We start from the raw sequence: 24,935 nt of genomic DNA, 5'->3' as shown, positions 1-24,935 counted from the left end.
TGGGGATAATGACTGGGAGGGGTTTTGTGCAGAGACCAGAAGATAGACCTATGAGCTGTGTGGTCAGTAAATGTCACTCTTGGCTTCCTTTCTCTTCAGGAGCCTGGGGTGGTAGAGGGGAGGGGAGGTAGCTCCTCCGGTCACCTGACTATGACTTTGCCATGGGGTTCATCACTTTCCCCATGAACAGAAGATTGCGGCTGCCTTCTTCAAACATTAATAACAGGAAAGGTCGGTTGAAGTGAAAGGGGGGAAAATACGATCTGGGGAGGAACCGGAAGGCCGAGGTATCTTCTGCCTCTGCTCCTGTCTCATCCATGGTTAGCTCTGCTCTGTGCAGAGCCTGTGGGGACCAAGGTTCAGAGCGCTGAGCCGAGTGGGAACTGCTCCTCCTCCCCAAGTGGCCACTCTGCTTCTCAGTCTGAGCGCAGACCCTCTGTCTGCCAGGGAGGAGGGTCAGGTGGAGACGCTGTGCCCTGTGGCGGGATACTTGCATTCGACTCCCGCTTCCCTCCAGACGACGTGCATGACCTGGCATGTCCTGACCCCGGCGAAGACCGTGTCCTCAACCAAAGGGATCAAGGATGCTGTCTCTCTCCATCGGGTTCGGCGCCCTTGGTTGGAGGGCTCTCTGTCCTGCTTTGCACAGTCCCTCCTCCACGGCAGGGTCCTCTCAGTCCCTCTACTGCGTGAGCTCACAAGGCGCTCTGGCCTCACTTTGCTTTCCCCTTGCCTCTCAGAGAGCCGCTGTCCTTTGTCTTGGCTCCTCACCCCGAGACTGTGAGTCCTGGCATTTCCACCTCTAAATGCCTCTTCTGCTCAACCCTGCTCATGGTCCACCTTGCCTCTCCCTGATACTTGTCTATGTTGTCACTGGGTAACTCTTCTCTCTGCCACCCTTGGACCCTCAGGCAATCTTTTTCCTTAGGACATCGGCCTGAGCTCCTGGGAGCTCAGATGCAAACCCGTCCTTAGAGCTCCTGGTGGCCCTCTTCCTCCAGTTCACAGGGCGTCGGTCCCAGCATCTTAGACTGGCTTGCAGGACCCCTCTGAAGCCAGATCCAGCTCACCGTGGACCACTCCCCATCCTGCCTGCCCCCCACCCCCCACACCGCTACTCACCTTCCTCCAGAAGTTGGTTAGTATTTCCACTCAATTTCCCTTTCTATTCCCCAAAGATATCCCAAGTAGTGTTAGGACTTCTGGACTCAGTCCAGGGGGCTCTCCTCTGGATTCTTATGGAACCACGAGGGGACTCCCCTGTCCTCCTGGAAGGGGTCAGGATTGCGGAAACACACCTGGCCTCGTGCTCTCCACCACCCCTCCCAGCTCCCCAGAGCAGGGGCGCTTGCCTTCGTGGCGAGCTTGGGAAAGAGGGCATTGCCTCTTGCTCCCAAATGAGGCTCGGCCCTCTCCTCCCAGCAGCTGTCGTCAGGACACCACTGGGGGGTTGCCACTCAACCATTTCTGTGTTTGACTTCCCCACCAGCTGGGGAGCCCTGTGTAATCCAGGGCACGGCACAGACACAGCAGTGCTGGGGCCCCTGGGTGCAGTCTGAAAGGAGGAGGAAGAGAGGTGTGTTATAAATGGCCCAGACACCTGGGGCGTCTAACTTACCCTGGAGATCTTCATGGGGATGCTTTGCAGAGAAATGCCCGTGATTCCTGCGCGGTAACTGAATATATCTGGCATGCCCATGGAAGGCAGGAACTGCTCCAGCTGACTTGTCCCAGATAAAGTGAATTTTGGAAAATACAACCTCCTCCTGCTACTCAGGGCAACGAGAGGGGAGAACAGAGCTGAAATCCTCTGAATTCAGGAATGGTCCTGGCCAGCAAGCTCGCTGCTTGTAGGTTAGTATAATAAAACCCGTGTTAGCTGCGTCTCCTGGGTGCCTTCGGTGAACAGACCTGTGTCAGGCACTTCATAAGGTGGTTCCATTCGGTCATCACAGTGGTTCTGGGAGCTGGCGGCCACCATGGCCCACTTCTCATCAGAGCCTCTTCTGTGTCCCTGGTCTTGCCTGCGTCGGGCAGGATGAAGACAGCAGTGGTGTGACAGGTGCAGGGCAAGCGGAGGACGTAGCCATGCAGGTGGTAGAAACGCTGGGGCTGGAACCAGCCTGGCCGCTGCATCATGGGCACCAGGACTTTGACCCACTCCCTCACTGAGAAGGGTCTGATCTCAGTGAGCTTCCGGCCAAAGAGGATTTTCCACGTCCCTGGCAAGAGAGAGGACACCACCAGCATTCAGGGAGAAGGGGACTGGATGTCAGGAGGTAATTTAGCAGGGGCTGCTGTGTGCCAGGCACTGCTCTTGGTGGGGGCACTACAGTCATGCACAAGATACTGTTGTTGGAGGGGAGCTTCCGTACAGTGGGAACAAGGGAAGAGAAAAATCGGGGAGACAGGAAATGCCAGGGGAGGGGAGAGCCTCCCTAGGAAGGTGATATGGAGGAAAGACCCAGCAGGGTGAGAGAGTGATGGCATGACAGGGAGACTATCCCAGAGAGAGGGGATGGTATGTGCAAAGGCCCGGTGGCAGGAATAGGCCTGGGGCATGAGAAAGCCTGTGGAGCAGAAGGAGGAGGAGGGAGAGGGCCATTAATGAGGACCACTAATTTCTTCATGTGCAAATGTCCATAGTGCAGGAGGGGTAGGCCCCAAGGGAGAAACATGCTTGCCCCAGGAAGATGACTGAGGAAGAACTCTGTAGAATGCCATCCTTAACAGGCTCCATATGAGAAGGGGAGACACAAAAATGGCAGAAAGACTCGTGTTTGGTGGCATGCGAGCCGAGCTGGGATAGCCCGCGTGGGCAGGGCTGGCTTCAGGGACGTGCGACCCAGCTGTCACCAGGGCCCTGAATGTAGCTTCATGCTCTATAGTTGTCAACTTGAAAAGCGGTATTTGAACAAGGGTCCCACATATGCATTCACTGTGAAACACAAAAATTATGTAGCTGGTCTGTGTGGGGGCACCCTGACCTGAGTTTTGGTGGTAGTAAGGCTCCGGCCTGAGAAGGACCTGGAATGTTCAGGAGAAGGTATCAGAAGAGGGAGGGGCTGCAGGTACAGGGGTGAGAAGAATTAAGCGATAGAATTCTTGGAAAGGCAAGAAGACAGTGGGAGGGACTCCTCTTGGACAAAAGACAGATGAACTTTGCAGCAAACTGCAGGGGGACCTAAATAATCATTAGGGAATTTCTTACCTTTAAAGACAATATAGTTGGCCAGAATCAAGACAGTGTCCGGGGTCAACTCCTGGGCCAGCTTCCTGATCTCGTAGTGGGTCATCTTGCTGGCGAAGGGGTCCATCTGCTCCCCGGCTACCTGCTTGCTCCCGAAGGGGATGAGGAAGACCTCTGTGCCGTGCAGGTTCTGTGCGATGTCAACAAACCTTTGTGCCAGGGGCTGCCTCTCGTCCACAAACAAGATGCTGCCCATGTGTGGTTGGCATGTGGCAAGGGACAGCAGGGAGGCAAGGAGTCGCTGACTGCAGCATGCATGGACCCCATGGCCTGGGACCTGGACGAGGGGAAAGCCCAGAGCCTCCAGGACCTGGGTACATGCTGCCGGCCCGGCCTGGAGAGCCAGCAGGGTGAGGCGGATGGAGAAGCTCAGTGGGGAAAAGACGATGTTCTTGCCTGGGTTTGCAGCCACCATCCGCCTGTACAGGCTGAAGGCAAAGTGGGAATTGTTCAGGAAGGTTGGGGGTGCCAGGTTCGCTGAGGTTGGGTGATTTTCTTGGTTAGGAGCCCCCTGGCCATAGGCATGAGAACAAGGCTGGCCACCAGGAGCCAGAAGAACAGAGTGGGCTGCACCATCCTGGATAAATAGAGACACAGAGCATGGTCACCTGGTCCAGCAGGGCGTGGCACCCCTTCTCCATTGAGAGTCCTGGGGTAAGACCTAGGCTTTGCAATTAGGTGGACCTGGGTTCGAATCCTGGCTCTGGAACCATGTGACCCTTGACAGGAGCACATGGTGGGTGAAACACAGCTGGTGTTTGGTAAAACCATAGGTGCTAGGGGAAAAAAGTTCTAGCTGTATCCTACAGGCTTCTTTAGATTTCAGTTATAATAATAAATTCTACTTCAAATATAATATTCGCAATATAATGATTCAGCTCCCACCTGTTCCACTAATCCCTTTCCTGGAGGTGATCAGTTTTAAGAATTTGTTGTGTGTTGGTCTAGAACTTTTTTCTTTGTTTGGGTCTGTCTATGACTTGAATATGTGATATTTACACACAGAACATAGCTATATGTATGAATAACTATAAGTGCATACTCCAAAATGAAGTGGAATGTATCTTGCAAATTGTTCCATTACTTGCTTTTTAATCTGATACATGATAGATGTCTTTTATTAATGTGTCAGTAGGCTCACCTTGTTCCATTATTTCAATGGTTACATATATTGCAAGGAAGGATTCACTTACTTTAAGTTATTAAATCAGCCTCTGTCAACAGGGGTTGATTTTTTCCTTGCTGTTGAAAAATGCTGCGTGAACATCTTCGTATATAAATCTAAATGTGAGTGATTTTGGAGAGTTCATTTATGAATTTGGCGTGCATATTTGAAATTGTTCTAGATACTACCAATGTGCCATCCAAAAGGTCTGAACCCATAATGTTCCCACAAACTCTGGGTCAAATTACTCTACCATGCTGGATGTCTGGTTGGATATTGGCATCCCTTTAGTTTTGATTGTTTAATAGATGGAAATAGGACACCAGCTTTTGTTGTACTGTTTTGTTGCAGTTCAATTGTCTTGATTAGGTTGCAGGAATTTTTTTTTTTTAAAGATTTTATTTATTTATTTGATGGAGAGAGAGAGAATGGGAGGGGGAACATAAGCAGGGAGAGTGGGAGAGGGAGAAGAAGCCTTCGGGTCAAGCAAGGAGCCCGATGCAGGGCTCAATCCCAGGACCCTGGGATCAGGACCCAAGCTGGAGGCAGATGCTTAACGACTGAACCACCCAGGTGCCCCCGGCTGCAGGAAATTCTTAAGTACGTAACAAATAGTGAGCTTTTGCTGGTCATAGATGCTGCAAAATTTTCTCTTGAATTTTTTTTTTTTAAAGATTATTTATTTATTTGGGAGAGAGAGAGAGAAATGCGTGAGTGGGGGGAGGGCAGAGGCAGAAGGAGAAGCAGGCTCCCTGCTGAGCTGGGAACCAACATGGGCCTCTATCCCAGGACACTGGGATCATGACCTAAGCAGAAGGCAGATGCACCATCATCAAGAAGTTTTAATATTTTATGTGCTCTGATCTGCCAACACTGGAAGGCAGAAGAAACTCTTTCCCATTCCAAGATGGTTAAAAAACCACACACACCCATTTTTTCTTTGACTATTTTTTTTCTTTGTATTTTATAATTCTATGTTTAGCTCTGTAATCTATTTGGAATTAAATATCCATGTGGCATGAGTATACCAATATCCTTTTCCCCAAACAGACGGCTATCTGATAGCATTTATGGATGAAAGTACAGTTTCCCCATGGATTTGAAGAGCTCTCACTGTTCTCTATAAAAGCCCATTTATCACAGATTTTTCTGCACATTTTATATGGTTCTTTGCTTATACTTACCTATTTTTCTGCCAGTACCATACAGTTTTAATTATTGCAATTTTAACCATACATTAGATATTGTGCAAGGCAAATCACTTTGTTTTCTTTTTCAAAAATTATCAGCTCTTTTTGTGGATTTGTTTGCCTAGATGAACTTTAGGAACTATTACAAATGAAAAAAATCCAGATGGAATTTCAATAAGAACTATTAATTTGAGTGCGGATATCTCTTTCTAAAAGTGAATCTTTTAGGGAGCCTGGGTGGCTCAGTGGGTTAAAGCCTCTGCCTTTGGCTCGTGTCATGATCTCAGGGTCCTGGGATCGAGCCCTGCATTGCTTCCTGCTTCCTCCTCTCTCTCTCTGCCTGCCTCTCTGCCTACTTGTGATTTCTCTCTGTCAAATAAATAAATAAACTATTTTTAAAAAAGTGAATCTTTTAAACAAGGATGCAATATAGCTATCTAAACATTTAGACCTTTTATTTCATTTTTTTAAAAGATTTTATTTATTTATTTGACAGAGAGAAATCACAAGTAGATGGAGAGGCAGGCAGAGAGAGAGAGAGGGAAGCAGGCTCCCTGCTGAGCAGAGAGCGTGATGCGGGACTCGATCCCAGGACCCTGAGATCATGACCTGAGCTGAAGGCAGCGGCTTAACCCACTGAGCCACCCAGGCGCCCCGTCATTGAGACCTTTTAAAATTCATTTTTTCCTGTGCAGGTTATTCCCCTTTCCTCTTACACTTTCCATACTGTATAGTGCATTTGCATGCATTTTCTGTTGCCATTGAAAATTCACTCCTGAGCGTGACCTCCCACCTCCGGCCATGCTGATTGACTGGGAATGGGCACCTGCCTCAGGACAACCAGACTCTTCCTTCAGAATCTGTACTTGGGACTGATCGGGCCTGTCCTTGTCCTGTGGCTGACTTCCCTGTCCCGTGAGCACAGGAACAGGGGTGTTTGTCACCATGGAATGGGAGAAGCTGGTGGCCTGGTCTAGAGAGAGAGGGGTGGGTAGGGAAGGGTTAGGTAGGCTCCCCAAGAGAAGGAAAGAGAGGGAGCTTCTGGGTTTTCCATGAAATCTAGGTCCTACCCTGGGGATCAGGGTGCTGTGTCTGTCAGGCTGGGCAGGGGTAGACACCAGTCCACCCCCCCCATTATCCTCTGCTGTTTTCAGGTCTCCCCATCTTTGGAGCCCTTGTGCTTTATGATTTGGTAAAATACACACTTCCATTCCAAACAAGTTGCTAAGGAAAACTTGGAGTTAGGAGAAGGGGTGGGAAATGGGGTCTCTGATCCCCCATTTCTTAAAAATATGTCCAGAATCTGAATTTGCCTTGTAGATCAATAGGAAATTCCATGAAGCCAATAATACAAGTTCCATTGTAGGGAGTGCTTATATGCTCAGGCTAAACTTTTTGTGAGTCAAAGTTCAATTAAATAGCGTGTGTGCTCAGGGCATGCAGCAAGCGCTCAGTGGAAGTTGGCTGTTCCTATTTCTGTTAGGGCTGTCTTTTCTGTGGGCTGTTCTTTGCTAGCATTCTGCACAGATGCATGGTCTGCCCTTGTCTGTCGTGTTTTGTACCCCGAGATACTGATGGACTGTATTACCAGGCTCTCTGCCAGGCTGTCCAGGCCCCTGACTTCTTGGGCTTGGTAGTGGGTGGGAATGCTGGGCGGGAAGAGAGAGAGGTTCCCCACTTCAGCTCCATGCCCCTGGAGCAGCTGCGTCCTTCCACCATCTTGGGTCCTTCCAGATAGTGCCACCTCCATGGCTCCTGATCTCACCATTTCTTCCTTCGTTCCTTCAGCTGTGGGCAGGCAAGAGCTCCCTGGCTTTGCTAACCTCTGGGTGTCTCCTCAGAGATGCTCCAGTTTCCCACACCCTTCTCTGCAGTGTCTTTGTAGAAGTCTCATGCTTTGAACCGATACTCTGAGTGATGCTCTATTTAATTTTTGCAACAAACCCCTGCAAAATGTTGAGTCCCAGGGAGGTGGGAGTGGCTTGTTCAAAGTTTACACCTAGCCAGTAACTGAGCCAGCACATTCAAGTCTAGCTTTGCTGCCCCAGAACCTTGATTTTATCCTTCACTAGCTCCCTATCTCTGAACAAGGTGACTCTTTATGATAAGACTCACCTACAGGTAAGTCACCGGTCCTGTGGCACTGCTCTGTTCCATTCCCATATCCTACCCAAGACCACAGCCCTAACTGTGCAGAGAAAGCTATGCCTCAGGAACTAACTGGGAGGCATGGGGGCCAGCTGTGAGGCTAGGGGAAGGAGAGTTTTACTTACAGGCCAGGTGCTGGGGTCTGATGTATCCACAACCCTCCAGGCAGGCCCCTGTGGACAGCTGTCCTCAGCTGAGGAGAAGAGAGGATAGCCAACCTCACCAGCGGATTCGGGTGTTCAGGGAGGCAGAAACACACAGAAAGGTCAGGTTGTGCCCTCCTTAGGCAGATGTTGCAGCCCTTAGCCCACGGCTCCTGTATCTTTTGGGCACAATGTGCGGCGTTCATTGGTCTGTGCTAAACTGGAGGAACAGGACTTGTTGACTCGACTTGGCCATGGAGTGTGGCTTTGCTACACTGTCCAAGAGGCTAAGGGGGAAGGATGGAGGCCACATTCTGCAGGGAAAGTGTTTTTCCATCTTCCCATCCATCCATCCATCCATCCATCCATCCATCTGCTTCAGAGGCACTGTACTTAACCCTGGGTGGGCGCTGAGAGGGGATTCAGAGTGACCTCATTGCTGCCCTCAAGAGGATTGCCTCCCTTGAGACCATGGATGAGTGTTGTCTCCATACTCAAATACCTCTGGGTTGGGTATTGGGGAGTCTGCAACTCTGAATTGGGGAAACCCTAAATTGATGAAAGAATATTGAGTTGACAAAGTTTATACTAAACTAACAGAATTTAACTAGAGTTGACTAAGATTAAGCTTCCTCCACCAGACAGAATAGAGACATAAGTACTCAGTGGGAGCTCCAGGAAGGATGTAAACCTGACTGGGGCCCTGAAGGATGGACAGAATGTGGGCAACCCCACAGGAGGCAGAGAAGATGCTGGCTGAGCAAACTCTGAGTGGTGGCCCATGGGCTCAGTTTCCACTGCAGTCATGCTGCCTTCCTCCGGTTTCTTCATGGCATCCCTTTCACACTTCTCCAGGGCATCGGCAGAGTCTTGATTCCCAAGCAGGAGCTGGAGACCCAACAGCTCAATATTGATGTGGTACTATTAACGATAGTGGTGCATGCAAGGGGAGCTGTCCATCTTATTGATTTGTTTAACGTCTTCTATGTGGTAGAATATGTGCTGTATACTAGAGTGACCCTATGAAGAGGCAGCGGTCCTGTTTTGCAGATGAGCCCAGGAAAGATCAAGGAGCTCATTCAAAATCAAGGGGTTTGCTGAGACTGAAGCAGGCTTGGCATGGAAAACTATGTGACACTCTGATCAGTGTTCTACTGTAATAGATGGCTTCCCGAGGACAGGTACATTCTAAGACAGCTGTTGAGGTTAGATGAGAATTGGAAAGGTGGTTGGAAGGGGTAATTAGAGACTGGGAAGAGAGCTGTTCATATGGAGCTGGTTCCTGTCAAAACACACACACACACAGACACACACAGACACACACACACACACACACACACACACACACACAGAGCTAGTCTTGGTTTAGTCTTTTCTTCTAGAGTATCTTTGGACATATTTTCATGTGACGAGATGACACATGAATTTTAAGCAATTGGTAGGTGTTGCCAGAGAGACTGAATTCAGAAGGCATTTGAGACTCCCTCTTTCTGGATGCGAGTACCTTAATCCATTAACCAGGGCTGTCTTGGGCATGGGCAGAGGAAGCCAGGTGACTTCAAATAACAGAGACATGCAGATCTAGGACCCTGCTGAGGTTGTTGGACATTGGGTCTGGGAGAAAAAGAGCTGAAGCAGATGGACAAGTCAAAATGTAAGACACCAGACAGTGAAAGGTCTCTGACAATTGCCACATGGAAGTCTTGAAAGATGCAAGATGAAGTCATCTCTGTTCTTAGAAAGGGATCAGGCTGGGCAAACAGAGGAACTAGAAGGCATTTTAGAAATCATTTGGACAGGACAGTAAATGGTTTCCATCCAAGTTGCCATCTTGGATCAATCATAGTGATTCCCAGAATCTTATCTTGAGGAGGATTCTGAGGATGTGTCTGAATGAGATGAAAATAGGGCCACGGTTGACTGGTCTTGTCTGTGTAGATACGAGAGCAGAAGAAATTATGCATGGCTACATGTTTGTCATTTTCAGTCTAGGCAATACTCTCATTTCATAGCTGGGGAAGTAGAGGTTGGGAGAGGTAACAGAGATTTACCAAGGGTTACGTGGTCCAGAGGAAAGTGAGAATTAGAATTCCTTCTCTTGCCTCATGAGCAAGTGTTCTTTCTAGTCCAGCACACATTCTGTCAGGATTGACAATAAGCTAGTCAATTCTCATAGTGTCTAATATGGAAAAACACCTGATATCAGCTGAGTATTGATTTTGTCATCCACAGTCTTGCTGACCTTCACCTGCAGCCATTTGTTTGTTATACAAACAAGCCTTTGAGCCTGTTTATTATCCTCATGGGGCTTATCTTGATCTTGTCTCCGACTTTTTGCCTCCATTTCATGAGCACTTACTATGTGCTTAAAGCTTTACATGTAACACCTTCATCTTCCCCAACACCTGGGTCTTTGTGAATTAGAAAATTGAGTTCAAGGGGCTTACCCAAGATAGTGTACCCGAGAACAGAACCAGGCTCTAACATCTCTTTTCCCTGGTTGCCTTGCCTGGTTTCTTGGGTTCCTGTGCATTTTTTTTTTCAAACTACCCTGACTTGTATCTTTATTTGTGAAATAGTGTGGGATGTCATAAGCCAAAATTGGCAAAACCTTTTGCTTATAGCCCCATTATTGGAAATTAGCTGGTCTTTAGACACCACTGGGCAATGACTTCCCATCATCACCACTCCTTTCTAAGGGAAACATTAGCTTATGGTCAGTTCCCAACAACCCAAACCCCATAGTAGGACATCTCCCCACAGCCCCAAGCTCTCTTTACATTTGTGCTTCCTCTAGGTGTTCAAGGTGAAGATCAAGTCTCTGCTAGACTTTGGGGGGTGGCTCTTTCAATGCAGACTAAGAAAAACCACCTGCATTAGTCTGCTAGGGTTTTCACAATTAAGTACCACAAAGTGGGCTCCTAAAATAAATGAAATTTATTATCTTCCGGTGGAGGCCAGAAGTCTGAAATCAAGCTGTTGGCAATGTTGGTTTCTTCTGAGAGCTGTGAGGGAAGGATCTGTTCTAACCTTCTCTCCTGGGCTTGTGGATTGACCGTCTTCTTGCTCACATGGTATTCTTGCTGTATCTTCAAACTTTCTTCCCTTTATTCTCATGTTCCAGTGACCAAATTTCCCCTTTTTAAAATGATACCCATCATATTGGATTAGGGCCCACTCTAATCTCATTTTAAGTTGATCTCCTCTATGAAGATGCTATCTCCAAATGAGGTCACGTGCCAAAGTACAGGGGGTCAGATCTTCAATATATACATTTTTGAGGGGGGGCACAATTTAACCCATAACAGCATCTCTCTGGCCCATGCATCACTTGGCTGAGAATGACATTCCACCCCACCTTCACATTTTATTATGACAGTTTTAAAACATAAAGTAGAAATATTTTTACAGTGTACACTTTATATCAACCACCTAGGTTCAGTTAAAAATATTTTACTATACTCATTTTTATCACATGTTCTCTGAAATATTAGCATCTTTGTGTCAATTAAAAAGGACACCTCTTAGACCAGGTGGATGTCTTCTCTTGCAAGTGTCACATGGCCTGGATTTCAGGTCTCCTATGCTCTCCATCAGGCATCCATGTGCAGTGCAATCTGTCCCAACGTCCTTTTTGACCCTGAAGACAATCCTCCAAATACGCAGAAGTGCGATAGAATATTTATAAAGCCCTTGCTTCTTTACAAAGAGGTTTGTAATTAAAAGTTATGCATTGAATTTACGTGGAATTTACACATAGCACAGTGTGGGGCCCTGGGCTGGCATGGGGTTGGCATTTAGTTCAGGATGGTTGGATAAATGATTAACTTAGGGTAAGATGATTGAGTGAAAGAGTGATTGGTTGACTGAATCTACTTGTTCGTAAGTTCAGTTTATGTGAACAATGCCAGGAGTCAAAAAAATTATCCAGAAACCAAGACAGGGGGTGCCCACCAGGAAGAAATCTACTCCTAGAAGTGGCTTTGATGGCACAGTTATTGAAATGGCTGAAGATAACAATTGTCCTGAAGCCCTTTGGTTGGCCATTCACATTGCTTCTGCTGGGTTTCTGTTCCCACTTGGTCTATAACCAGACACCGCCCCATCCCATGGGAGGAATGTTCCCTAACATGTCAACATAGGGGATTAAAGCTTCATACTTACGGGGGAATCGGCAGGATCACAGTCTAAGGCCAAGAGAGAATCCCTGAGGACCTAGCCAATAAGATGAGAAAAACAATATTTATCAGGGCAGTGACTTTGGAGATGGCTGGTACTCCCCCAGGCTGGAGATCAAGTTAATATTAACAGGTCCAAGGTGATGTGGGCTTGTGTAATCCTCCACCTGGCCACCTCCTCCCCACCTAATAGTCCTGTTTGTCTACTCTCTCTCGCAGCTGCCCTCCAGTTAATGCCCAGGGAGGACGTTGGCAGGCTGGGTCTCTGGGCAACAGCAGATGGTGCTGTCACTCTGAACCAAAAATGTCAACTGTTACTCTGCTGCATCAGCATGCTTCCTTCCAGTGGAGCCCACTGAGTCTCCAGGTGCAGGGGCATCTGGTTTTCAAATCACTGTCTTTGAGCAGAAGGACATGTTAGCCCAGAAGAGCACCTTGTGGATGTGACAGGGCAGTAAGCTCTCAGACCTCCTTACACCTTGCCTTGTCTCACCAGCGGATTCCCCTGACCAGTGCCCAAGTGAGCTAACTATATGCCATGACCTCACTTAAGACCCTTCTTACCCCCAGCAGCATTTAGCAAAGTGTATTCCATGGAATCCTAGAGATGATTCATTAAAAGGAAAAAAAAGAGGGGGGCTTTGGGGTCCAATAAACTTGGGAAGCACTGCATCTTCCTCCTCGCACTTGGATGGTAGTATTTGAAAGATGCTGAGAAGTCATAATTGTCCAGAGTTTTCCAGACCCATTTCACCAAGGACCCTTTTCCCCCATAACACAAACTAACTCCACAGGGAAGTGTCCTTGAGGGGAATGTCCTCCTTCATAACAGGACCCCTGCTTGTTTGCCTAAGATAGACCTGCCTCCTTGAGCTTCTCCTTGTCCACCCATCTTTGTACTGTAGCACCCACTTCCATTTGATTCTTAAATTAACATTTAATACTTTTAAAATATAGAAAACTATAAAGAAGAAAACAAATGGTCTTTGATTCTGACAGCCACATCTTTATATAATTCTGTTGAAATATAAATCACTTTGTGCCTCTGCTGGATTTCCTCTTGGGGCTCTGGGTCACTTAGAACAAAAGCCAGTCCTTACAACCATATACAAGGTGTACAGTGTGTGAACCCCCGAGACCCTTAGCCCAGGAACTGCAGGTTGCATCTCTGGCCTCTTCTGCTAATCTCTTTCATACCTTCCCCTGTTCTAGGCACACTGCCTCTTTGCTTCCCTTGACCATGCCAGACATCCCTACCCCAGGGCCTTTGCATCACCTTATTCTCTATGCCTGGCTGATCTTCTTCCAGATACCCATGTGGCTTAATTTCTTACCTGCCTTGGGTTTCTCTGTGAGGCCTTCTCTTACCATTCAGTCCGAGCATGTCTCACATCCCAGCACTTTCCATCACTTGTCCCTGCATTATTTTTTGCTGTAAGACTCATCACCTTCCTCTATTTTATGCGTGGTATTGACTTACCAGGATTATTGCCTATCCCTCATTGAGTTCCTGTGGGCAGGGATTTTGTTTGTTTGCCTGGCACATAGCAGATGCTTAGTAAATAATTGTTAGATAAATGAATGTGTGTGTTTGCAGGAGAAATCATACTTTGTACACTCTTCTGTATTTTGCTTTTTACACTATTTTTTATTTTAGAGATCTTTCCCTATCAGCCCATATAGAACTAGCCTTATGATTTTGAAAGTCTGCATGACCTTCCATTATAGAGATGTACCTGACTTTATGTAACAAATCCCCTATTTGTGGACATTAAGGGTTTTCTGTTTGCTTGTTTGTTTTTTCATTCAAACAATGCTGTAATTAAAAAGAACTCCCCCCTACATTTGTTGTTTGTAAATATTTTTATTTAAAAAAATATTTTATTTATTTATTTGAGAGAAAGAAAGAGAGAGAGAGCACAGAGGGAGAGGGAGAAGCAAAGTCCTGGCTGAGCAGGGAGCCTGATGTGGTCTCAATCCCAGGACTCTGGGATCATGATTGAACCTAAGGCAGACACTTAACTAACTAAACCTCCCAGGAACCCCTATAAATATTTTCATGGGGTAAATTCCTACCAGTGAAATTCCTGAATCAAAAATTATTTTTTCTACTTTTAGCTTGAATAGATGTCACAAAACTATCTTCCAACAAGGCTGCACACATTTCCACTGCCCCCATCTGTTGTATGGGAAGATCTGTTTTTTCACAGGGACATCAGTAGAGTGTTATCAACTTTGCACATTTATGCTGATCTGATAGGTGGCACTCTGATTTGTGTTTTAAAAATTATGAATTGGGTTAAGAGTTCTTTTACATTTCCATTGGCTATTTGTATTTATTTTTCTGTATACTTTCTGATTAAATCCTTTCCCTGTTGCTCTACTAGGTTACTTGCTGTCTCCTTATAGATTTGAGAGTTCCTTAAAGTTAAAATGATTCTTTGCCATTTAAGCTATAAAATTTCCGTTTGTCCTTTGACTTTGTTTATGGCATTTTTTTGGTCTGGAAGTTAGATACATAATTTTTTTTTTAACAAACTGATGTGAAATTATCATTAAAATTATAGAATTGGGAGTAACAGCTTAACGTGTCAGGAATTTCACTGGGTTATTTAGAAAACATTGGTCATACATTGTCATTATATTAACTCTCAAACTAATTTGTATCATGTTGTCTTTCATTGTGGTAAGACACATAAAATTTGCCGTCTTACCGTTTTTAAGTGTACAGTTCATTGATACTATGGACATTGACATTGTTGTGCAATCATAATAACCGTCAATCCCCAGAGCTCTTCCCATCTTGCCAAACTGAAACTCTGTCCCCAGTAAACACTGCCTTCCTATGTCTTCCTCCCCTCATCCACAGCCCCCACCGTTCTGCTTTCTGTCTCTGTGATCTCCATACTCTAGGTACTTCACAGAAGTGGGCTCATACGGTATATGTCCTCCCATGATTGATTTATTTCACTTCCTCAACTATGTCAAGTAGAAAAGGCCAAAGCAGGCATTCAGAGCTTGTTCCTGAAGAAAACGGGTTCAGTCTTTCCCCACTGAGTTTGATGTTAGTGGTGGGCTTCTCACACATGACCTTTATGATATTGAGGGTAGTTTCTTTCCACTCCTCATTTTTGTAGTGTTTTTATCATGAAAGGGCGTGAAATTTTGTCAAGTGTTTTCTCTGCATCAACCTCAACAATCATATTTTTTCTCTTCATTTGGTGGATGTGATGTATTGCATTGGTCGATTTCCATATGTTACCCCTGGCTTACATTCCAGGGAAGAATCCTGCTTGGTCCTGGTGTTTGCTCCTACTATTGTGCTATGGAATTGTCTTTGCTAGTGTTCTGTTGAGTTTCGCATCCATATTCATGAGAGATGTTGGTCTGTGGTTTTCTTTTCTTATAGTGTCGTCGTCTGGCTTTGGCATCAGAGTAATGCTGGCCTCATAAAATGAGTTAGGAAGTGTTCCCTCCTCTTCTTCCATTTTTTGGGAAGAGTTTATGGAGGATTTGTGTGAATTCCTTTTTGCTCCAATACAGCCATTAAGAATTCTACGCATTGCTCAGCACTCACCATGATACATGTGGTTGCCATCTGTCACCATACGTTATTACAGTAATCGTGACTTTACTCCTTATGCTGTGGTTTCATCTCCTTGATTTACCCATTTTATAACTGAACTTCATACCTTTTAATCCCCTCCATGGATTTCATCCATCCCATTATCTTCCTCCACTCTGGCACTAAGCAGTTTGTTCTCTGTGTTTAAGAGACTGTTTGGTTTTTTCTTGTTGTTGTTTGTGTGTTTATTTGTTTTGTTTTTAGGTCCCACATTATAAGTGAAGTTGTATATATTTGTCTTTCTCTGTCTGACTTCCTATTTCACTCAGCATAATAATCTCTAGGTCCATCCATGTCATCACAAATGGCACCATATCATTCTTTCTTATGACTAATATTCCTCTGTGTAAAAACACCATATCTCTTCACCCACTCAGCTATTGATGGACACCTGGATGACTTCGATATTTTAGCTATTGTAAATAGTGCTGCACTAAATGTAGGGGCGTATATATCTTCTCCAATGAGGGTTTTCACTTTCTTTAGGTGAATATCCAATAATGGAATTACTGGACCATATGATATTTCTATTTTTAATTTTTGAGGATCCTCCATACCTTTCTTCCACAGTGGCTGCACCAGTTTGCATTCCCACCAACAGTGTGTGAGGATTCCCTTTTGTCCACATCCTCGCCAACACTTGTTGTTTTTCGTGTTTTTGATTTTAGTCATTTTGATAGGTATGGGCTGATATCTCATTGTGGTTTTGATTTGCTTTTCTCTGATGATGAGTGGCATTGAGCATTTATGAGTCTGTTGGCCATCTGGATGTCTTCTTTAGAAAAACGTCTTCTCAAGTCCACAGGACATTTTAAAATTTAATACATTGTCTTTTTGGTGTTGAGTTGTGTAAGTTCTTTATACATTTTGGATATTAACTCCTTATTGGATATGACATTGGCAAATATCTTCTCTCATTCAGTAGGTTGCCTTTTTGTTTTGTTGATGGTTTCCTTTGCTGTGCAGAAGGTTTTTTTTTTTTAAATTTTTAAATTTTTTATTTTGGTGTGGTCCCAATGGTTTATTTCTGTTTTTGTTTTTCTTGCCTGAGGAGAACTATGTTCTTAAGGCTCATGTCCAAGAGATTACTGCCTATGTTTTCCTTTAGGAATTTTATAGTTTCGGGTCTCACATTTAGGTTTTATAAACCATTTTGAGTTTATTTTTGTGTATGGTATAACAAAGTGGCCCAGTTTGTGTAAATTCTTCTTTAATGTCTGGGAGAGTTCAACAGTGAAGCCATGGAGTCCTAGACTTTTCTTTGTTGGGAGGTTTTTGTTATTGATTCAATCACCTCCCTAGTTATACATCAGGTATAACTAGTATCATGTGTCAATTTTCTATCTCTTTATGATTCATTCTTGGTAGGTTCTGTGTTTCTAGGAATTTCTCTATTGTATCCAGATTATCTAATTTGTTGGCATTCAATTTTTTCACACTATTTGCCTATAATCTTTTTTACTTGTGTAAAAGCATGTCCCCTCTTTCATTTCTTATTTATTTATTTATCTATCTATTTTTATTGTTATCTTAGTTATCATATAGTACTTTAGTTTTTGATGTAGTGTTCCATGATTCATTATTGGCATATAATACCAGTGTTCATTGCTTGATTCTTTTGTTTTTCCTTAGCCAACCTAGCTAAAGGGTTGTCCATGTTGTTCTTTTCAAAAAACTAACTCCTGGTATTGTTGGTTTTCACTCTTGCTTCTTTTAAAAAGTTCCTTATTTTGTTTATATTTACTTTAATATTTATTATTTTCTTTCTCTGCTAGCTTTGGGTTAGTTTGTCTCCCCCCTTCCCTTTTTTTCTAGTTCCTTCAAGTATGAAGTTGTGTTGTTGATCTGCTTTTTCTTCTTTGTAATATAAACACTTAGAGCTACAAATTTGCCTCTTAGTACTGCTTTTGCTGCATCTGGTAAGTCTTGTCTTGCTGTATTTTCACTTTCACTTGTCTTAGATATTTTCTAATTTCTCTTGTGATATCTCCTTTGACTGACTGATTGTGAAAGAATTGTTAATTACCATATCTTTCTGGAATTTCCAGTTTTTCTCTTGCTACTGATTTTTTAGTTTTGTGGTTGAAAAAGTATTTTGTATGATTCTGGTATTTAAAAATTGGTTAAAGCCTGTTTCATCGTCTAATATATGGTCTATCCTGAAGAATGTTCTCTAGTCACTTGAGAAAAATGTCTATTGTGCTGTTGTTGGGTGGAGTGTTCTGTGTATGTCTATTAACCTAGCTGGTCTATAGTGTGGTTCAAGTACTTCTTACTAATCTGTCTGATTTCCTATTGATTATTGGAAGTGGAGTATTGATTCTCCCATCATTGTGTTGTTATATCTTCCTTCACATCTGTCAATGATGGCTTCACATATTTAAGAGCTCTGAAGTTGGCTGCATAGATATTTATAGTTATTATAGCTTCTTGGTGAAGTGAATGTCACTTTTTGTTGCCATACAGTTTGCATTTCATAAAGTCAAATATGTCAAGTCTTACTTTTATGACATATGAGTTTTCATCTTATTTAGAGAGGCCCTACCCACTTCAGTATCAAGATATGCGTTAACCAATGCTTTCTTCAAGGACATTGATGTTGTTTATGTTTTACTGTGTGATCTAACCAGAGGCTCAAACACCAGTACTTAATGTGAGTGTGAGGTTTTAGCACTCCAACTGGTTGTGATCCCTTGCCTGAGTGCAGACCCCAGAGCTTTCTCCTCGTTGAGTGATCTGACTGGCTTAGCCTTGCCTCATTCCCTCTTTGGCTGTCACACTTCTACCAAAATCTAAACAATTAATTAGGTGTCCTGTTTCATTTTCAGAGAAGCCATCTCCTGTCATTGCTGGCTTTCTATGTTTGTTATTAAACTATGGGTTTCAGCCAACATTTCATCTTGCCTAGCACAGTGCCTGGACAGTGTGCATGTCCAATGCATATGAATTAAGTGGATACATGAATACTTGTTGTGCCCGGATTCCACACATATAAAGGGAGACCTCAAGACAAGAAGATTAGGGACATGCCCATCACACTCAAGCTTGGGCAGGTTTACCATTCTTTAATGTCATCTAGAGAGGGGGGGCCCAGCCTGAGAGAGGACAGCTGAACCCAGAGAGCCATGCAATTTTGCATGGGGTTCGCCATCTTTCCCATGAAGAGGAGAATATTGGTGTTCTCATTCTTGATGATGATAAAGAAGGGCCTGTTGAACTGGATGGACAGATGCTTAGACCAGGTGCTCTCTTCCGAAGGGGTGGCTCCAGAACATTCTGTCTTATTCTCATTGATGCTGAGGATAGCCTTATGTATTGCCTGGAAGGGAGAGACACAGGACCAGTTTGAGGCAAAAACAGGCTGCACCATCCCCCACCCAGAGCTGGAAGCAAGGCCCAATGTGATGAGATGAGAGCTGTCCTGGGGGCTTAGGGAAGGGATCTTTCCAAAGGCCCATGAAGGACCTAAGTATTTCTAGCATTTCCTTGAAGTAAAAACAAAAATAATGACAAATAAGCAGAATCAGTTTTTGGGTGTCTACCATTTAAGCTTTTTTAATTAAAGGATCATGAAATTCACAATTGAATCATCAATGATCTAGTAAAAAAAATATGACTTTCCATTACAAGGATCTGGGTTTAAATCCCATTTTCCCAATTTTTCCCTAACTAACTGTGTCACCTGAAGGAGATGACTAATCCTCTTGAAACTTTGGTTTCCTAAGTGGGGAGATGAGAGCTAACCAACATGGACTCCCAGGGTTACTAAGGCGGTTCCTGTGAGGGGCCTCATTTAGTACCACTGCTCGATAAACGTGTGTGTGCAAGTGTGTGTGCGTGTGTGTGCGTGTGTGTGTGCGTGTGTGTGTGAGAATGGGGACTCTTAAGTCAGAGTTCTTTATCTGGTAATTATCAGCTCTGTCAACTGATCATGCTTACCTAAACTCCTCACAGACATTTAAAAAAATTTTTTTTAATTTAATTTTTTAAAGATTTTATTTATTTGACAGAGAGAGACAGTGAGAGAGGGAACACAAGCAGGGGGAGTGGGAGAGGGAGAAGCAGGCTTCCCACTGAGCAGGGAGCCAGATGAGGGGCTCCCGGGATCCTGGGATCATGACCTGAAATGAAGGCAGATGCATAATGACTGAGCCACCCAGATGCTCTGTCAAGGACACTTTTTAAGCTCTTTCTCCCCAGAGGCTGGCCCCTTCTCTGTGCCTCATTATCATACTCAGGCCTCTCTCATTACCTGCATCCTTCCCAGTCCCCAGCCTCCCTCCCTGCAGGCAGCACACAGGCCTTCTGCCTCCTGTCTCCTGTGAGCAGCCTTCCAGACACTCCCCTGGGGGGCTCTTAGTACACAACCCTGTAGGCTTAGGTCCCCCCAGACGGGGACTTCTCTGGGGGATCCTGTGGTGGTGCGGACACTGAGGGACATTTGTTTGGTGAGGTCTGTGTGAGTGCGTGGGCTGAATGTTCGCTCTCCGCTCCTAGGGGAACAACGTGTGTCCTAGGACGGGTCTGCCAGTGTGAGCACCGAGGCTCCCTGTGAGCGTCTCTGGGGTCTGCGGCCCTTTGTTCTCCTTCCTCAGCCTCTGGTGCAGGGAACATAGGGACGAGGTCGGGGAGAAGAGGTCTTAAAACTGCTTTTTAAACTTTGACCTTATGCTCTTTTGTATTTTTATATTCATTTATGTGTGTATATGTTTATTACATCTTCTTTTGGATGTTAATTTTATTTCTTAATTCTAATTTTAACGTATTTGATTGTCTTTCTATGTTCCTACCGCACACATTTATACGGGTACGTGTATTTCGGAGTGCACCCGACAAACTAGTCCCCGAGGGCTTTGGCATCGTGTCACTCCCGAGGGACACACGAATCTGGGGTGTGGGCTCACCGTCACTTCCCCATGGGGACTTCATCAAACCGCATGGGTCTGGTGACAGAGGAACCGAAACCCACCTGGGCCTCTGCTTTTCTGGCGTCCAGGCGGGCCCTCTCTGTTTAGCCCCAGACTGTCCCTTCTCTAACGCCATATTCCCTGCCTGTGTTGCCAGAAGCCCGGGTCTCCCTTCTCGGTTGTCCCGGGCGCGTGCTGGTGTCGCTCCCCCTGCTCTAGGCCCTGGCAGGGGGAAGGGGCAGTGTCCGTGGTGAGGGAGTCCCCAAGGACACAGGACTGTGGCCTCCTCTCCGTGGGCATGTCCCTTTCGTGGAGCCCAGCTGGTGTGGTGTGAGTCTCACGAGCCTGTATTCGGGACAACAGGTCACGTGCAGTTGTCCGGTCCATGGGCTGTGGGTCTATCTTCCCTCCCTGTGGCCGGCCCCATGTGGCAGTGCCCCAGGGCAGTGGATGTGGTGTTAGAGAAGGAAAATCTCCTCACCTGTCACCTTGGGGACTGAGATGCCCCTATGGTTCTTTAGCCACTGGGAACTTAATGCCAAGTTCCTCCGAGTGTCAGTCAGGGCTGTTCCCACTGAACACGTGTGCCCAGCTACAGCTTCTAGGAAGACTTTCTTAAGCTAGCCTCATGATGGGTCCCGGATCCCAGCCCCCACATCATTGGTGGGCCCCACAGTCCACCCACCTGCTCCCCAGATAGCCCTCGAGTCCCTGCCCTGTGCTCGGATGGCAGGGGCCTCGGAGATGCTGGTCCCTCTGGGGACAGAGGCGCTGATATGTTGGGGAGGAGCTGGAAAAAAGCACGCCTTTTAGCTTCGGACAGACCTGGTTCTAACCCGCTGGGATCCTTCATTAGCTGCAGACCTAGGCAGGACACAAATGTTTCATCCCCCTGATCTTCTTCTTTAAAATGATTGTTGGAGACGCGAGTGAAGCCAAGCTAGCCATCAAACTCAAGGCCAGAAGGGACCTGAGAGATCATCTCTTTGGGGGAGGAGGGTGGTGGGTTTCGCAAATGAAACTTTACAACCAGTAAGGGGCCAGCGAGTGGGAGACGGGGCCATGAACCCAGATAAGAAAGGGGAGGAGGTGACAGACAAGGTAGTAAGGTTATCTGAGGAGTTAATGAATACACCTCAACCTTTCAGAGGAGGAATTCTGATGACAAGACCAAGGCCAGGATCTATTGAGCAGGAGGGCGGGGCCAGGGAGTCGGGCGACCATGGCCATCCTTTGGAAATCTGGGGAGCAGGCTACTCTGGGAGAAAGCTGAAAAAGCATGCACTTTCTCCAGTAAGACAGTTAAGTGAGGGTGGGGCGGCTACAGGGCAAGGGCAAGGGCAAGGACTCTGGCTCTGGCAGGGGTTGAAAAGGAACCAGGTAAGAGGGAAGGAGCTGGAGGCGTGTTGGAAAAACATGTTGGGAACATTGAAGGGTCCCTCCAGGAGACTCGTTTCTGCCACCTGCAGCTGGGGGAGACCCAGGTGAAGACCACCCAGGACACAGCACTCCTTCCCAGCCTGGGGCAGGTGGGAGAAGGGGAAAGTAACCCTCTAGCTGCCCCGCTCGCCAGCAGGCATCATGATAGCGGACCTACTATGCTCTGACGGCATTTGAATGGCGTGATTCCATCCTCCCCACCGGTGGTGCTGATCAGAACAGCCTTCCTGCCAATCTTAACCCTTTCAAATCCGAACCCCACCAGTCTGTCCTCAATTTTCTCCTCTGTTTAGTGGAGATAAGAATCCTGGCCCAGCAGCCCTACCTCGCTGACCAGTGTCAGCTCAGGAGGAGGCTGATGGGATGTACCTCACCCAGCAGAAGGCCCTTATTCCCCAGACACACTGGATGGGTTGGACGTGCACGGCAGGGGCCCTGCACGGGCTCACTGGGTTTCCCCTACTCATAAGGCAGAGCCTCAGGGGGCTGGGACACCCAGTCCTGTGGGCCCACAGCCACCTCCACTGCAGGAAATAAGCCTGGGGAGCCCCCAGGGTGCTTTTCTGTTCTTCTTGGAAGTGGTCCTAGTCCAGCAAGACCAACAGGCTCAAGGGCCATGGGAAGGGTGGGTTGCAGGGCCATGCAAGACCCAGAGTTCATTTTGCCTTGATACTGTCCTCACAGAGCTGTCAAGAGGAGAAAGTGAATTACAACATCACCAGAGCCTGGAATTGTGTCTGATACATGATTGACCTCTGAGAAACATCAGCCACCTGATGTCACCCGACTTGTGACTGCCAGGTCCCAGCCCTTGGGATCTTCACACTGGGAGCCGGCATCTGTGTCCTCTGGGCTCCGAAGTCCATTTGTCTAGGCACAGGTAGGCGGTAACAGCCACCTGCCTGGTGCCGAGCTCCAGGGAACCCTGGGAAAGAAGAGCATTGGACTGCCCTGAGGCGGTTAGTGTCTTGCAGAATATCAATACCCAAGGTAGCTTAGTGCTCCCATTTTACTGGCGAGAAAAGTGAGGCTCGAGAGGGGTGGTGACTTCCCCAGCACCAGGGCATGTGGTAGAGCCTTGAAAAGACCCCAGGCCATCTGACTCTCAGCTCAGGTCTTCAGAAAAAAAGTGTGCAAATACCTGTAATTCACTCAGCAGTCAATTTCATGCCGGTGAATCAAGAGGCAGGGGAAGCCAGCCCCCTGAGCCTCTACTTCCAGAATCTGCAGTCTGATGTTTAATATTCGGTAAGAACCAGTGCTGAAAAAAGATGCCGTGCGCCATCATCCATAGAGGAAACTTTGAACGAGCTCTTTCTCACTGTCCCCATTTTGCAGTGACAAGAGTGGAGGCCTGCTCAGATACAAGCGTGGTCTGGAGCCCTGTTCACAGTCATACTCATTCGAAGGCTTACCTGGCATTCCTGAATTCTGCGTGCTTTGTCACACTGCCTTGGGCATTTCCATCATAACTTTTTTTCCTTTTTAAAAAAAGACTTTATTTGGGGGCCTGGGTGGCTCAGTGGGTTAAGCATCTGCCTTTGGCTCTGGTCATGATCCCGGAGTCCTGGGATGGAGCCCCACAGCCAGCTTCCTGCTCAGCGGGGCACCTGCTTCCTGTTTGTGCTCTCTCTCACTATCTCTGTCTCCCTCAAAATAAATAAGGTATTAAAGATAAGTAAATAAATAAATAAGACTTTATTCTTTAGAACAGTTTTAGGGTTATAGAACAATATACAATTTTGTTAACAATCTAGGGTTATAGAACAAAAGGACAGAGAGCTCCCACATCCTTTCCCCCATCCCGCCACCAGTTCCCCTGATAGTAACATCTCGCACGGCCGTGGGACACTTGTGACAATCGAGGACTCAATATCAATGCTCCTACCCAGAGTCTGAAACCACAGTTTAAGTTTGGTTTGCTCCTGGTGCTGCAGTTTGCTGGCCTTTTATCCTGACCGCAGGAGCAAGAAACACTCTTCCACCTCCCCCCTAAAGCAGGGTTCAGTGGTGCCTGCGACCAGATGGGCTGCAGGAGACTCGCTGCCCTCTGGGCCTGGGGCCCGTGGGAAGTGGCCCAAAGTCTGACCTCTGCAGAGCCGCCCGGCGGCCCATCGTCCTCAGCATTCCACAGGTGGCTCTGCAGCTCGGCTCCCTGAGCGGCAGGTGGTCCGGCGCTCGGCAAGCAGGGCACAGCTGTGGGGCCCCCTCCAGATACGCAGCCTGAGAACCAGCCCCGAGCTGGGGAGAGAGGGCAGTGCTCTGGGGGAGCAGTCTCAGAGCGGAGCCTGTGTGCCGTGCATGTGCTTGGCACCAACTCTCCCCACCCACCCTCTCCCAGCTGACTCCGGTGACGTCTCCAGACGTTTTGGCTAGAACCCCGGTTCTGAAAGAGGCTGCCATGCTGTCAGCTCTCTGGAGGAGGCGCCCAAATCCAACACAGCGCCATCGGTCCAGCTTACTTCCAACACATGCCCCATGATTTCTAGAAGCAGGAAGGCAGGTGGTGCCCCGGGGTGGGGGGGACGGGTAACCGACGCACTGGGGTTGACCATGGTGGCGGAAGGAAGGAGGACGGATGGGGGCTCTGGGCAGGGACCCATGTCCCAGCCAAGGAAACAGCAAGGGCCCCTACATGTGCGGGAAGCAAGTGACCTCATCCTTAGTATGGACACCTCCCTGAAACAAGCCTGTTGGAATCTACTGGAGCGACGAGAGTAAGGAAACGATTGTTCTCAGGGAGGGAAAATAAATTGGAACCAGTTTCTTTGAGGGGAGGACGATTTACGGACCACTGTCACATTTAGGACGCACACACCCTTTGTTTCAATCCAGCTGGTGGTCTGGGAACGCCGGGAAAGCGATGTGATGAAGAATCAGAGTTACTCA

At 46.7% G+C, this 24,935-nt stretch overlaps 2 protein-coding genes across 2 annotated transcripts in view; both read right to left on the bottom strand.

Moving 5' to 3' along the window:
- Positions 1-24,935, bottom strand: part of SYNE3 (spectrin repeat containing nuclear envelope family member 3) — a 978,380-nt gene that overhangs the window by 26,367 nt on the left and 927,078 nt on the right. The gene's annotated exons all lie outside the window — the stretch shown is intronic.
- Positions 149-24,601, bottom strand: LOC309868136 (alpha-1-antitrypsin-like; the record flags this gene model as incomplete). Its single annotated transcript, XM_082737588.1, has 6 exons — positions 149-343; positions 1,619-1,720; positions 1,912-2,222; positions 3,212-3,827; positions 24,136-24,287; positions 24,589-24,601. 6 exons carry the CDS (start codon positions 24,599-24,601, stop codon positions 149-151), a joined length of 1,389 nt encoding a protein of 462 aa, XP_082593714.1.

The sequence above is a fragment of the Mustela nivalis genome, assembly GCF_964662115.1.
Source record: "Mustela nivalis genome assembly, chromosome: 6".
Lineage (NCBI taxonomy): Eukaryota > Metazoa > Chordata > Mammalia > Carnivora > Mustelidae > Mustela > Mustela nivalis.
Note: the sequence above shows the minus strand (reverse complement) of the source record. Positions and strands in the feature narration are given on the sequence as shown.